Raw genomic sequence first — 14,593 nt, forward strand, 5'->3', positions numbered from 1 at the left:
GAGGGTTGTACTTCAGTTTTATTGTTCTGAGAAAATCAATACCAAGTAAAAAATAAATTACTTCCTTGATTTAAATTTTTCAAACATCTCCTGGTCGGAGGGTGTGTAGGGAAACGCCGCGGCCTCGTCCGACTCCGTCCTCCTCGCAGAAACACCCGAGTTTCAAGTGTGCCTGAATGAATGTTGGCCACAGAGAAAACGTGTCCAACACACGAGGCTCCAAACAACTGGACTTCCCTTTATATTACTGATCTCCAGCAATGAAACGCACGTAACAAATCAAAACATATAAATGAATTCAAACTCATTTCAACTTCAAACAGACTGAGCTGCTGTGTTTCTGTTCTCAAATACGAAATAATGAGACAGTTGAACTTAAATTAGCTTAAAGACAAAAGTTACAAATGGAGGCAGATAAACACGGAGCGGGAAAACAGCCGCCAGCCCGAAAAAACTCAAATCAGTTTCAACACCAGAAACCTGACGACTGAAACAAAACTCAGGAATATAAGAACTCTGTCGTCCATCAGCTGATCGACCTCAGATCAGATTGATCTTAATTCTGTTACGATAACTAGAAAAACTGAAGGAAAAACAAACGATAATCTTGGTGAGATTAAACAAAATGATACATCTCGTGGTAAATAAACAGAAACATGCAGAGCTTTACATAAATAACGTTGGTTTTAGGAGAACAGAAGCTGGTTAAAGTGTCATGACTCGTGTTCGGACCGTCGTGGTGAGAAGTTCCTGCAGAACAGACGCAAACACATCAACTCCCGTCCTCGGATCACTAACAGGGAATTTATATTGTTAGTTTACAGAGTTTACAATATGACTTTAAGTACTTTAATTACGTCTAAATGTTCCTTTTATTTCATTACATTAACTCAAAGTGTCACATTTAATGCAAAGTGTTTCCATCTTGTTGAGTCAAAGTGAATAAATTAACTTAACGCAGACTTTAACACAAGTTTTATTCAGAGGACTGAAGCAACAACATACTTCAGAATATTTCTCAGTTATTTGTACTTTACTTGAGTATTTCTTTGACTTTCTCCTCACATTTGGATTACAAACAACAACTAAACATTATTATTATTATTTTCAATTCTACACATCAACTCAAAATGAAAGAAATGTGACTTTTTATATGCAAATAAAATACTTAAAGTCACTTTAGACCAATTATTCTTTGAGATATTAATATTTAGTAGGTCTCTGCTGCTGCTGTGCTTTGGATTGTGTTGAAAACATTTTAGTTTTCACTTCTTAATATAAATGATGACAGACGCTACATGTTGGCAAACAGCAGAAATTAAAGCCCTGATGGGATTGTTGCATGTTTTGAAGATGAATAAACTTGAAGCTGAAAGTTTTCATCACTTTGTATCTGAACGCACTGTGAACTTGTGTCTGTTCTGCAGCTGCTGTCACACGACTATCTGGAAACAAATAATCCACCATAATCTGACATTTCTAGATTTTTAATTCGTGATTCTAAAGTTTTTCTTTTTGTATGTATCCTGATGTTAGCTGAGATCTCTGGAGTCATGAAGCTGAAAGGTTAAATGATAACGTGACAGTTTGTGTCTGTATTTCAAAATGTTTCCAGAATATTCTAGCAAGACAGTTCGGAGGCACTTTAACCGACCCGGTAAACAACAAACAGCACGACTGGAACCTGAAAACAGGACCGGCGTCTGTTCTCCAATCACTCTGATTTCATTAGAATCTGATGAGAGTTAACGGAGAGACGTCTGTGAGATATAAACCCAGTGAAGCTCAGTCCATTTCAAACAAAAAATAGCAAAAAACAAATCGAACATAAATCTGTTGTCTTGAAGTAAATTCAATAGCATAGATGAGTTAAAATCGTCCCCGCCTGTTCCCCCACCCGCCCCTCTACGATGTCCATAAGAAATCCTCTACATCAGGCACTTGTTGATTAGTCCGTAACGGCTCCAAACCGCCCAATCAGAACCAGCGAGCGGCCCTGCGTCCTCCAATCACCTCCTCTCATTTAATTAGTCCAGACAGCGTCTTCGCTCCTCTCTTTAGTCTCCTCTTCGGCTCGACATTCTCCTCGTCATCACCGAGGCTCCGGGCGCCGCGGTGCACGCCGGGGGACCTCAGCTCCACATCATCCAGAGCGAGCGCCGGGTCGTCAGGGGAGACGGGTCGCGGGGCCGGGTAGTTGGGCTGGTAGTAGCGATAGGGATCGTCCTCCTCGGCCTCGCCGTAGTTCTGGAAGACGTTGGGCGGTAGTTGGACTGCAGAGAGACGGCCGCCATCAGTGATATCCTCACCCTCTGCGTTTCCAACCAACCAGGCAGCGAGCGAAGCCAGTACACCGGTCAGACAGGCAGACAGTCAGTGAGCGCCCAAAACAAAGATGGCCAACACCAGCCACCACAGGAAGCAAGGTTTTGGATTGGTTTGTTGGGTTTTGATTGGGTTAGCAAGACAGGAGGGATTGGGGGGGCGGGACAGGAAGGAAGGAGCAGGAGACACAGAGGAACAAGAGTTACCAACGGTTACCAAAGGGTTACCACGGTTACCAACAGTTAACAAGGGTTACCAACGATCAGGACTGAAAGCAGAGTTAGAGGGGAGGGTCAATTTAGGATTCACAACCGCAAATAAAAAGCTGAAGTAAGCAAAATAAGTTTGAGTTTAACGGGAGAAATGTTGTGCAGATGTGATAAATGTGTTAAATATTAATTCACATTCAAACTGTCCAGTCATTTAGATTTTCAAGTGGTAGTTTTCAAACAAAACGTATCCGGATACGTGAGGTTAAAACATCGTGCAGCGCGCTTATCTGAAAGTTGTCGTGCAGAGTTTTTAGGACCTTTGAGGAGTTTTTTCTAACGTGTTACATGAGTTCATATCAAGGCAGAGGTTTAAAAAAGAGGCACCGGATGATCGTAATCTAGAAGATAAAGTCAAGAGAGGACAATCGTGTCAGTGTGACGAGTACAACGACTGGACACAGTTCATCTGATCACAGGAGAAGGCTGATGATTGTCTATATTTTTACTTTTTCACAAATCTCATTAAAAAAACAAAACCAACAGAGAAAATAATAGAGCCTGATGTATCGACAGAGAGCTAAAATAACTGTCATGGTTTGGCTTTTAGTTTGGTCACTTCCTGTTTTATTTTGTAGCTTATATCCTCATGTGTCATGTGTTACTTTCCACTTCCTGTCTTTGTTTGTTTCCTCTACTTTTTCCCCACCTCACCTGATTTTTAGACTTTAATTTTGCTTCCTTTTTGTTGCCTGGACTTTGGATTTTAGCTTTTAGTTTTACAGCCTGATGCACACACACCCTGTTTGGTTTGATAAAACTACAGTGAGCAGCTGTAGACTCTATATTCATGAGGTGTCTAAAGATTTGGTCTTCAGGAGGAACCAGTGGTTTTAGACCCACAGACAAGAAGTCAGTTTTGAGACAACAGGCTGAAACATTGTTGGTTTTAGTCTTTGGATGGGATTTATTTACATTAAAGAAAATATAGAGTATCAGCAGCCTTTTCTCTCTCTGAGATGGATTATTGGATGATTTCTTGTAATCGCAGCTTTGTATCTCAGTGAACGGCGGTTCATCTGCTCGAGGACGAGAAAAGTAGAGAAACAGAAACTAGCACCCGGTTTAGTCAAGTATATAAAAACAGAAAAACTTATTTTATTAGTTTTTCTATTTCATTTTAGTCTTTTTCCCCTGTGAGTTTGCTGATCCATCACCTAAAGTCTTAAAGCTACGTATGCCTGCTGCTGTCACTGTCAGAGTTTGTGGACGAGGTTCAGTATTCATCGATATACTGTCCTGAAGGTGATTGAAGAGGAGCAGATGTAAAACGAGGCGTGGACAGACAGACAGACACACACAGAGGAGAGAAAACACAAACACAAACACAAAGACACATGCAGACGTTACTCACATGACCACCCTGCGAGCTGCGCAGCACCTTTCAGGCTGCTGTGTGACCTTTAACCTCACAACACATCGAGGTTTAACACAGTCATGCTTTTCAAAGGTAAAGATGATTCCTGCAGGGTTTTCTTTGGTACACCAGTGATGGAATCCATCGTGTCAACTCTTTAAATAGAATTTCCAACATGTAAACAGTCGAGTTGTTTCGATGCCGGACATCAAATGAAGCCGCTGCAGCTCCGATGTGAACATGAACAGTAATTTGTTTTACTTCTGCTGGTGTATTTAAAGATGATACGTGTTGAAGAAAAACCCTGCAGGCAGCATCTTTCACAGCGAGTGATTAAACCCACAACACTGAGATATCTCACAGAAAAATCACAGCAGTCAGTAAAAATGAAGATGCAGAATTCAGTCAGTGATTTTGTCGTTATCATTCTTGGCTGACGTCTGCAGCCGACCATGCTGCTGCAGACAGACGCTGCAGGAGGACGAGGCTTAAAGAGCAGCTTCACCCACTGTGTCATAATGTTTATATCTGATTGTATTTTATAGCGTCGGTACTTATCGAATGTGAATATCGTTTTCTTAAACACGTGTAATCTAAAACTCATCTAAAGTATCAAGACTTCTTGGTTCATGAGCTGAAACACAAGCTCACGCTCGTTTAGTGGAATAATCCAGATGACAAGATACATTATTTTTTTCTCTGCTGTACCAAACTGTCTCCTACACCGTTGGTACAAACTGAACCAGGACTTCTGTATTCTGTTACAGCTCCACGCCCGCCAATCCTACAAGAAAGTGAAGACATCTCTTCTCCAAAATGTTGAACTATTCCTTTAAGGAAGCTGAAGATGATCTCAACTGTCAATGTTAATGAACTGGGACTTTAACCCTTTGACCTCTGCCACAGATATAATCTGCCAGTTCTTTTTAACCTTTTGGGTGAAGTGGCCCTTTAATGCCGTGACTTTAAAGACAACTCTGTGTGTCTGTGGTTTATTCAGCTTGTTGTCTGGGTGTAAATGTTTCACCAAAAACAAGCACAAAGTATCAAATGATTTTTGAAATTGTGCAAAATTTCAAAATCGCTCAACTTTGAGTTTCTGAACAAACACACGCTCCGTCGGTACTGAAGCAGAATTCTGGATCTTAGCAGTGATCTGATTCAAGGTGTTTCACTGAGTGTGAAACTTGTTTAACTCGTGGCAACTTTTCTAAATGAAAAGGAGCCGACTGAATTAAACATCACACACGATCACTTGATGACCTTCAATCCAAAAGAATCTCAGCACTGAAAGCTGTCATGCTTCATAATGTCCACGTGTTTCAACGAGCTGACAGGTTTTGAGGAAGATAGTTGTAGAATTAAAACACGGCAGTAGATTATTTGTTAAGAAACTAAGTTGAATGTTTGTTTGTTTCTTAGTGTAGGTTGTGTTCATCTTATCACGACCTGGACATCCTCGTTATTCTTCAGTCTAACATTACTAACAAAGAAAGAACATCAGTGAAGGTAATCGTTAATACTGATGACGGTTCAGTCTCATAATCGCTGTGGTTTTTAGTCTAACGCTGTATCTAAGTGACCCTATGTACCTCCAACATTGTAGCCCACACAGGAGTTCGGGTCGCAGTAGCCGGGAGGGCCGGAGGAGCCGACGGGTCCAGGAACCCCGGGTCGACCAGGAGATCCAGGATTTCCAGGTCGCCCTGAGGGACCCTGGTTGCCAGGTCTGCCCTGCCCCTGGGCACCTGGGAGGGGAGGAGGAGTTTGTAATGAACATGATGAAGAATACATGGAGGACTTAATGTGACACGACTTAGTGTGGTCTAATTTACCGGGGGGTCCTGGAGGTCCTCTGGGGCCTTGGACTCCGACACCCTGAGATCCTTTCTCACCCTTCTCTCCTGGTTGACCTGGAGACAAACAGAACTGGTTCTGAAACATCTGAGGAGTATGAAGCCTGGTTATGACTCAGTGTGTCTCCTCTCACCTCTTTCTCCAGGTTGTCCGCTCGATCCTGGTTGTCCATGTGAGCCGGGTCTCCCTGGAGGTCCCTGTTCTCCCTGAGACCCTGGAGATCCCGCTCTCCCGGGCTCTCCTGGAGGTCCTGGCACTGTACGGATGGAGACCGGTGGACTGGGTGCCTGGTTCAGGATGGAGTTGTAGCGTGCCATGTGGCCTGAAAACAGGTAGAGGGATGAAGTTCAAGAGATTGGACCAAACTGGATCAATATGTGGGTAATAAGGTAAGAATCATCATGGAGGTGACAGACTGGCTGTGAATGTTGACTGATTACATGATTAATAGGCTAAAGAGAAAAAGGCTTTAGAGGACTTGATCATATGGTTCTGTTTCCTAAAAGTTCATCCCAGCAGCTGCTGACAAACACAGTCGTGTCTCTACACTCTTGAATTTCCTTCCTGATAATGAATTATTCAGCTGCTGACACCAACCAGAATCTAATAAACATAACTTTGATCCTAAGACAAAGTTAGAGCCCTCAAACAAACTGAGAGAAGTGAACAGTGTTTCTACTCACTCTGAATGAGCTGCTCACAGACCTGCCTGGCGATGGCCTGGACTGACGATGTGGACTGAAGGTCCCCCTGGAGACACAACGAGCAGAAGGACTGAGTGTATTCCTGGCTTTCTACAGAACTGCAAACCTCCTGCAATCACCTCTGGTGATGATGCACCTGAAATACAACTGAGACGTCCTGTAATATAACGTTTATAACAGGTTCAATTTCATTCCTGACAATCATCAAATTTTTGGCATTAAGTTTGATGTTGTACATCTGAGATCTTGAATGATCTGCACCTAGTGAAGTCTGGCAGGCTCCATCATCTCCACACATCTTTTAAATACAATATGAAATATAAAATATGATATAAATGAATACATCTTTTTTATAGGAAAGCATTTATTAAGTGTTGGGTTTTATTGTTTTTGTTGAAATGCTCCTTGTTTTTTATTCTACAATGTTTTATCATTTTTGTCATTTGCATTGTTTTATCTACAGTGAAGCACATTGTAACCGTGTTGCTTTATAAAGTTTATTACTATTATTATCATTTTTATTATTATTACATATTTTGGTCAGTTTAATTGGAAATCTGCACATAAAAAAAAAAAACTTTCATTGGTTCAGTTTATAATTTAAAATGTGATGATAAAAGGACTTTTTCCATCCTCACATTTTATACTTAAACTAATTTCACTTGTTCATTTTATCCAAAACATTTTTGAAAAAGAAGGCGTTGTAAAAAACGAGCATCCATTCTCTGCTCATCTCTCTGTACATGGTGAAATATTATTTATATAATATACTCTTTTATTTCTTGGGTCGACTTTTCCGTTTACAGAAATCACAACACAGCGGTGAATCAAAGAGAAGAGCCACCGAACCTTACTGAAGAGCCACTTACCCGTTCACCTTTCTCCCCTTTGCCTCCAGTAGGACCCTGCAACAGACAAAAACAAATGAAAAGAGGAAAAAAACAAGACAAACATGAAGGATTTAACTCAACAGACACGACCCGCTCAGACTTTATGGACACGGTGAATACCTCAGCCCGAAAAATCAAGAAAACAGAAAGCGAAGACTTTTTCTCTCTTTATCCCTTTATTCCTTGTTTTCCTTTCTGCTTTTTATTAACCCACTTTTATTAAACTTCAGGTCTCTGGAATGTTTTGCTGCATTTCTAATGAAGGAACTGTGGTTTTGAATGTTGAAACACTGATTACTGTGTATCTTGCCTAACTTTATTTATTCCCTCAGCGATAAATCACACGTGTACTGAATCACTTTGCGATATCTAATCTTGGCGTGCTGTTTGATATTTTATTTATCTGTCATGTCAAAATAAATAAACCAACAACAGACAGACGACAAATCAGAACAGATTTCATCAGCTGACGGGACTGGAACCTTTGTGTTAAAATGTAAAAAGATGTTGAAGCTGAAATTAGCGGTAAACGACAGACAAGGTCTCATTTTGTGTTGCGGTGGGTTAACGTAACTAAAAGCAGCCTTCAGTGGACACAGTGATAAATGTTAAAGCTTGTAAAAGACACACAACAGAAGGTAAACGTCCTCTTTTATCCCGATGAACTCTCTTTAACGCTGATTCTGAGCCGCTTACGCAGCCATTACCAAAAAACTGAACTATATTTCCCTCCAGTAAGTTCACATTGAGACCTGCAGCAGACAATCGCGTGGTAATTAGTTAGGGAGGCCTCTTTGCAGTCCGCCCACGGATCCGTAATTACATGCTTGACAACAATTTTTCACAGCGATACAAAGTAATTTGTCAGCAGTTTGTTTCACCTCCCACTGAATCTCATTTTTTTCTTGGCGGCGCAGTCGAAATGTGGTTTTACTGTCTGTGAACATTTCATTTAATCAGGAGGACGTGCCAACGCTCAGAACGCTCACATTTGTACTCAGGCTTACACACAATCAGCCCAACGGAAACCACACAGCAGATTATAGAAAACGTGGGACGGCACCCAAGTCTGTCGCTGTGACAGTTTGATGTAATTTCCTGTTTCTTCCGTGTCCTGCTCTCATTCTCAGTCCCAATTCATTCAAGCAGGCCATCACGGTACCACAGAACATTTTAAAGGGTTGGTTTGGGTTTTCCTGTAAGTTGAGCTGTACGGTGAACGTGTAGGAAGCTGAGTTATGTCCTGCTGAGGACGAGGCAGCTGAAAAACAGATTTTTCTAGATACCTAAAATCAGATCCCTCTGAAAATATACATATAAAAGTGTGAAAAAGTTACTTTAGGCATTTGAAAAATGCGTCTTTGAGTGTTATTCAATAATCAGATGTCAGAAGATTTTGTGTTTGTATCTTCTTCTATTATCTTACTTACTATTTGTGATATGTTTCTGCTAAACATGCTCAGTCTCTTGATTTTAACTGCCAAATTATGTAACGCCCAACCCGCATCAAGAGCCCAAAGGCTTTTAAGATGAATACACTTTTTAAAAACCCTCATGGATTTTGAAAGAAACTGCATCGATGAAAGCAGTTTTGTTTTTCTGTCACTGTGGTTCTCACAGGACAGTCACGCTGCACACATACGGTGATCTTATAGACCATGATGCATTGATGCAGATTAAACTATCCTGCAGTATATAAAGGAGTTAAAATGAGCTCAACCTTAATGTGACACAAACACAGTAAAGCTGCAGTCTTAATCCAAATAGATGAGATATAGAAACACTGACAGTTTGTATTCTACTGAAACATGAGTACTTTTACTCTTTACACTTTGTGTATTTTGCTTCAAGACAGCCGGAGTGGCGTTCCCCAAATCTTCTGAATATAATCTTTTCATGTTTCACCACTGAGACACTCCAGATACTTTTGTGCATTTAGCAAAGCTGCTTCAAATTATACAGCAGATGATTCAGTATTTATTCTCATTTACATTTCAGCATATCCTCCAACACAGCGAGAGATTCAGTCGACAGCTGCTGCTCGGGGAGCCCTCAGAAATCTAATTACCTAGTTTAGTGCACTGATTGTGAATCTTTAAAGGGAAAATCACTACGCATCCACGATTCTATTATTTTCCAAACCCGCGTTGAAGTACAAACTGAGATAAGTTCAAACCAGTCAGAGAATTCCTCGAGGGATAATGAGACTAACGGCTCCTGACAGAGAAAGGGAAGTTTCCTCTTCAGTTGGTCCGTATCGGTTTTCAGGAGGTGGGTTGAGACTCAGACAGCGTGAGTGTCAGACGGGCTCGTAGATATTCACACAGGAAGCTGTTAATCCTGCCGACAGACGCTCTGCTAAACCTGACTGACACGACTTCCTGCCTCCCGTCAGACAGGTGGTGGGAAACACATAAACACACGGGGTTCCTGGTCTCAGGTGTAAACCCAGACTGTGGAGGAGGAGAAGAGGCAGAACCACTGTATCGCATTGACTCACCGGTGGTCCCAGTTCTCCTTGTTTTCCTGGAGGGCCCGTTGTACCTGGGGCCCCTGGAGCTCCTGGAGTCCCCTGATGGGGGGACACAGACAGATATGAGGATAAACAACAATGTAGAAGACAAACAAACACACATGTAAACCACTCTTACAACGACATTAGCGTGTAAGTGCAGCTTTTTAAACCTGGAGGAAAAAAAACCTGGAGTCACATCAGATTCTGATCTGATCCGGAGCCGTTTACTGACGGGAGGAGAGCTCAGAGATTAGATGAGATATTCTGTAGTGATGACTGCCGGCTGGTGCTGGAGGGGAAATGTCCTGAACTATCAGACTCAGGTACAAATGCTCCAGACGAGGTAATGTGTTAAAGTTTGATAATGTATGTGTGATTTCACCATCCCTCCGAAGCAACAGACGACTAAATCAACTTGTGAACCTATGATTTTCTCAGGGTTTTAACTTTGATTATAACATTCAGGATAATCTAAGTACACAGCTAAAAAAATATATATCCTCCCAAAGATTCTGACTATTTCCTACAGTAACAGCTCCTCTTAAGATCAACCTTCAGGTCTCTAGGAGGAGAACCAGAGACAGGACAGTGGAGCTGCCAGACATTCACATTCCTCCTGTGTCTCCTAATAAGTTCACATTCACCACAGCTAAACTATGTCCACATTTAATCGTGACCTACCATAGTTCCTGTAGGACCCGGTCTGCCCTGTGGGCCGTCTTTGCCCGGCAGTCCCTGTGGAGGAAAAAAGATGCATATGTTTGAACCTAAATGATGCCTGTGTGCAAAAACAACTGTATTTAGGAACGTGCCAAACTCTTCTGATATTCTAGATGCTCATCTCATCTCAGAGGCGTCGCTGACAGTTATATTTATGGGATGACTCACTCTCTGTCCTGCTGGTCCTTCTCTGCCCGGTCCTCCAGGTCTGCCAGGGATTCCCTGAAACATCAGAGAGCAGAGGTCACTGCAGGTCACATTCAGGCGGCTCAGACCTGGATCCTGAGTGATCCCATCACACCTAACACACCCAAGATGAACTGACCACACATTTGAGGTCTGATCACTCAGACTACATGCAGAGGTGTTCTCGGTGTTCTGACTATGTTAGCAGTGTGAGCACATGTTGAAGGACCGCCTTCTCAACTGACGTTCTCTGTGAAACAATATGAAGAATCCAGAACAACAGGCAGACTGGGTCACACACACGGTCTGATCCCCATGTGGTTCACTGTGATGTAAATCATTCAAACACTGAACCAGTAACCACAACATCACCAGACTCCCTTAATAGATCGTGTGATTTTAAAAGTTGTCTCACAAGGAAAAAGTCAACAAACTTCACAAAACAGCAACAGTGAAATCATAATCGTTGGAGCCTTTCATTTAAATTCAGCATCAAACAAAACATCAAAGTGAAACTCTCGCCAAAATGCAACCAAGGCTTTTTTTGTAAATGTATACGAGTCAAACCTTCGTGTAAAAGCATAGTTACGATGAAAGAGGCACTTTTAAGATTTACTTTCGTTTTTGGCTCAAACTCATTTTCAATGGGAGTGCTACGGGCACTTTTACGCTAGCATCAAAATCGCTATTTTTAAAACACTAAGAAGTCTCGACACAACGTAAAAACTGAGAAACTTTATAAACTCGCTGTCTCTGACAAGATCTTATCTATTTGGACCTTCTTCTTAATTTGGGTTTCTTTGTGTAAAACAACATATCCGTTTGAGTCAATGATGTAGGTGTATATTTGCACACTGAGGGGGAAGTCAGATTAGATCACAAGAAGTGTGAATAGACGTCTACTTGTGATCAGATCACTCAGGATGAAATGTAAAACCAAATGTTAACAGCCTGATTCACACTGAGGACAAACTTTCCCAGATTTGACAGATAACAAAAGACAGACTACAAGAAAAAACAAACTCTGGTGCGTAATTTGTACACAGTTCATTTGTATTACACGTGTAGTATATGTGTGATATGTATTGTAGCTGAGAGATGTTTATTTCTGTGTTTTTTCGTTGTGCACAAACACAAACATTGGATCATGTTCTATTGTCAGGAGCTCTGGGAATGGAAACAGATTCGAACCACACAAGTCAACCTTTAGCAAATGGCACCATTATTCAAAATCTGACAACTATTTGTTTCCGAAAGGTCGTATTAGTCGCAGTAACTCCACAGCAGTAATTAGACTTTTGAGAAGCTCTTTTCAAGCTGCAGACCTTTCGGAAACATCACACTGCCCAATGTTCTGTCACTAACAATGTTAATTAATTTGTATCTCTGACAAAAACACTTGAAAATGTAACTCTACCGAGCAGCCACCGAAAACCCAGACGAGGTGAGAATGTACTTGAACATAATTAGCAGAATGAAAAGCAATCGTGATAAACATGTTTGGTTAGGGTTAGGGTTAGGGCTGCTTGGAGCCTAATCTGATGAGAATTCTAATTATCAGATTGATAATTAAGTACCAGAGACATGAAACATGCAGAATGTTGTGACCGGATGAGCTTGAAAAAAATGTTGATACACGTTGCGTTTGTTGGTTAATTTGAGTTTTTACCTGGTTTCCTTGTTGTCCAGCATCACCTTTCTGTCCTCGCTCTCCAGGAGCACCCTGCAGATTAAAATTATACTTTTATCTCTCTTTGTTTGTATATCGTTCATATAATGGCGAAAAAAAATGTTGCTCACAATGTGTATATCATCTGAATATGAAAAAAATAGTGGATACGCTGTCAGAAAAAGGGGTACAGTCTTCAGTCACTAAAGGTACAACCTTCCACTTCGGACTACATATTGGACCTCAAGGTAACTATGTCTATTCTTTGAGGGCCGAAACAGCACATATATGGACTGTTGTTTTCTTTTTATCCCTTCAACTTAAATTAACAAGTAATGCCCCAATGTCAAGGGTACAACTGCTTGTTGTCTAGTAATGTTGCTTTTGTCAACGAAAATCATGACTAAATATCGTCGTACCTTAACCCGAACCCTTATCACGTGATGCAACGTAAATGGTGGTCAGGTGACGAAAACTATAATTAATTATATAATGCAATATTGTTGACAGATAAAAATGGGACTAACTGTGGTTTCCAATATAAAAACTCTGCTAAAATACCTCTTCATTTTTGTTGACCAAAACGAGATGAGAGAAAATGTTATAATGTTATTTCGTCTCGCTATTATTATTAATTTGCAATACTTCTTTTTTCTGAGTCTTAATTCAGGGGCTGCATCAGGTCGCACTGCGCAGACGCGGGTGACGTCACTTCCTCAATCCGCACTCGTGCAGCATTATTTAGAAGTTGCAGCTGTGGTGGGTTAATGTTAATGACAACTCAAGACATAAAGTTAAGTCTGACACAAAGAAAGGGACCAATGGCCGGCCAGCCGGGGTTCGGGGTCTCCCCGGCGTCCTCCTGTCAATCTAAACCCGCGGACAGTTTATAATCATATGGATGCTGTTATAATGGGGTGTGATTGCGATCCTGACCAACCAAACATCCTGGAAAGTGGTGAAGTTACGTTTTTCGCTCGAAATGACATAGTTACATAATCGTCATCAGTAAACTGGAAGCTGTGTGACTCACTCGTGGGGACAGAGGCTGTTTTCCAGGGGAAAGTTCACTGAAGTCTCAGTCTGGAGGGCTGATTTATTTTCATCACAAACCATCAGTGAGTTAACATTTTTTGCTGGTGACAGACGCTGTTTTTAGGGCAGAAATGTGACGAAGAGTCTGTAGGATGGTCGGGAGGACAGACAGGAGGACGGGTGTTTCTCCTTGAACATAACAGTTGGCCAGTTGGTGTGTGTGCGTGTGTGAAAACAAAACAAAACAAGGAATACATAAAAAATACAAACAAAAAACAAAATAAATAGAAAAGAGAATAATGAATAATAACATGACGTGTGTGTGTGTGTGTGTGTGTGTGTGTGTGTGTGTGCTGTTACCACATGACATAGGCCTATAGGCTAGAGGGGAGGAGGGTACAACATAGCAAATGCAATACGAGTACACAGATAGAAATTGCATTACTAAAAAGAGACTAAAGTACAATTTTCACTGACTAAAACTAGACTAAAATAGTCATGGATAATTCTGACTAAAATAAGACTAAAATGCTCAGACTTTTAGTAAACTAAAAAGAGTATAAACGTGACTAAAACTAATAAAAAATAAAATGACAGTTTGACACAAAGACTAAAACTAAAATTAAAACGGGCCACCAAAAACAACACTATAGTGTAGTACAGTACTGCCCCGGTGACAAGCCGATGTACTCCTTAAGGTACAAACATAAACCTTCCTTTCTGACAGTGTTTTATATTCTAAATATATATGTGAATATGTTGACATGTTGTGGACAATTATTTCTCTGTGTGTCTGACATACCGGGGGTCCAATGATGGTGCGTCCACTGGGTCCCTGTGGTCCTTGTGGTCCCTGAGGTCCTGGCACACCTGTTTCACCTACTGGACCAGTCGGCCCCTGGAGAGACGAAGACAGAGAGAGAACATACAGAAAGAGAGTTAGACGGCTGCAACGATGGCAAATGTAGAGTATCGTACAGGCGGATGTGAGGATGAATCATCTCGAGCACTTGTGTGGAGGAGCGCTGGATGAATGAGAGCCTGGAGAATGCTTTTGATTAAAGCA

The 14,593-nt window shown here is 41.3% G+C and overlaps 1 protein-coding gene across 8 annotated transcripts in view; it reads right to left on the reverse strand.

Annotated features, from left to right (window-relative positions):
• The window catches only part of col14a1b (collagen, type XIV, alpha 1b), a 292,249-nt gene continuing 277,656 nt past the window's right edge, over positions 1 to 14,593 (reverse strand). For 5 of the 8 annotated variants that reach the window (XM_030412518.1, XM_030412519.1, XM_030412523.1 and 2 more), the window contains 11 exons: positions 14,330 to 14,425; positions 12,493 to 12,546; positions 10,806 to 10,859; positions 10,599 to 10,652; positions 9,903 to 9,974; positions 7,382 to 7,417; positions 6,492 to 6,558; positions 5,942 to 6,130; positions 5,787 to 5,864; positions 5,544 to 5,699; positions 1 to 2,312 (listed from right to left, as the gene is read on the reverse strand). In XM_030412518.1, the coding sequence (XP_030268378.1) occupies positions 2,020 to 2,312; positions 5,544 to 5,699; positions 5,787 to 5,864; positions 5,942 to 6,130; positions 6,492 to 6,558; positions 7,382 to 7,417; positions 9,903 to 9,974; positions 10,599 to 10,652; positions 10,806 to 10,859; positions 12,493 to 12,546; positions 14,330 to 14,425 (1,149 nt within the window). In that variant the 3' untranslated portion in view covers positions 1 to 2,019. Of the gene's footprint in view, positions 2,313 to 3,510; positions 3,834 to 5,543; positions 5,700 to 5,786; positions 5,865 to 5,941; positions 6,131 to 6,491; positions 6,559 to 7,381; positions 7,418 to 9,902; positions 9,975 to 10,598; positions 10,653 to 10,805; positions 10,860 to 12,492; positions 12,547 to 14,329; positions 14,426 to 14,593 lie in introns of those variants that run through there. The other 3 variants (XR_003983583.1, XM_030412520.1, XM_030412522.1) reach the window with 3 other exon arrangements.

The sequence above is a fragment of the Sparus aurata genome, chromosome 3, assembly GCF_900880675.1.
Source record: "Sparus aurata chromosome 3, fSpaAur1.1, whole genome shotgun sequence".
NCBI lineage: Eukaryota > Metazoa > Chordata > Actinopteri > Spariformes > Sparidae > Sparus > Sparus aurata.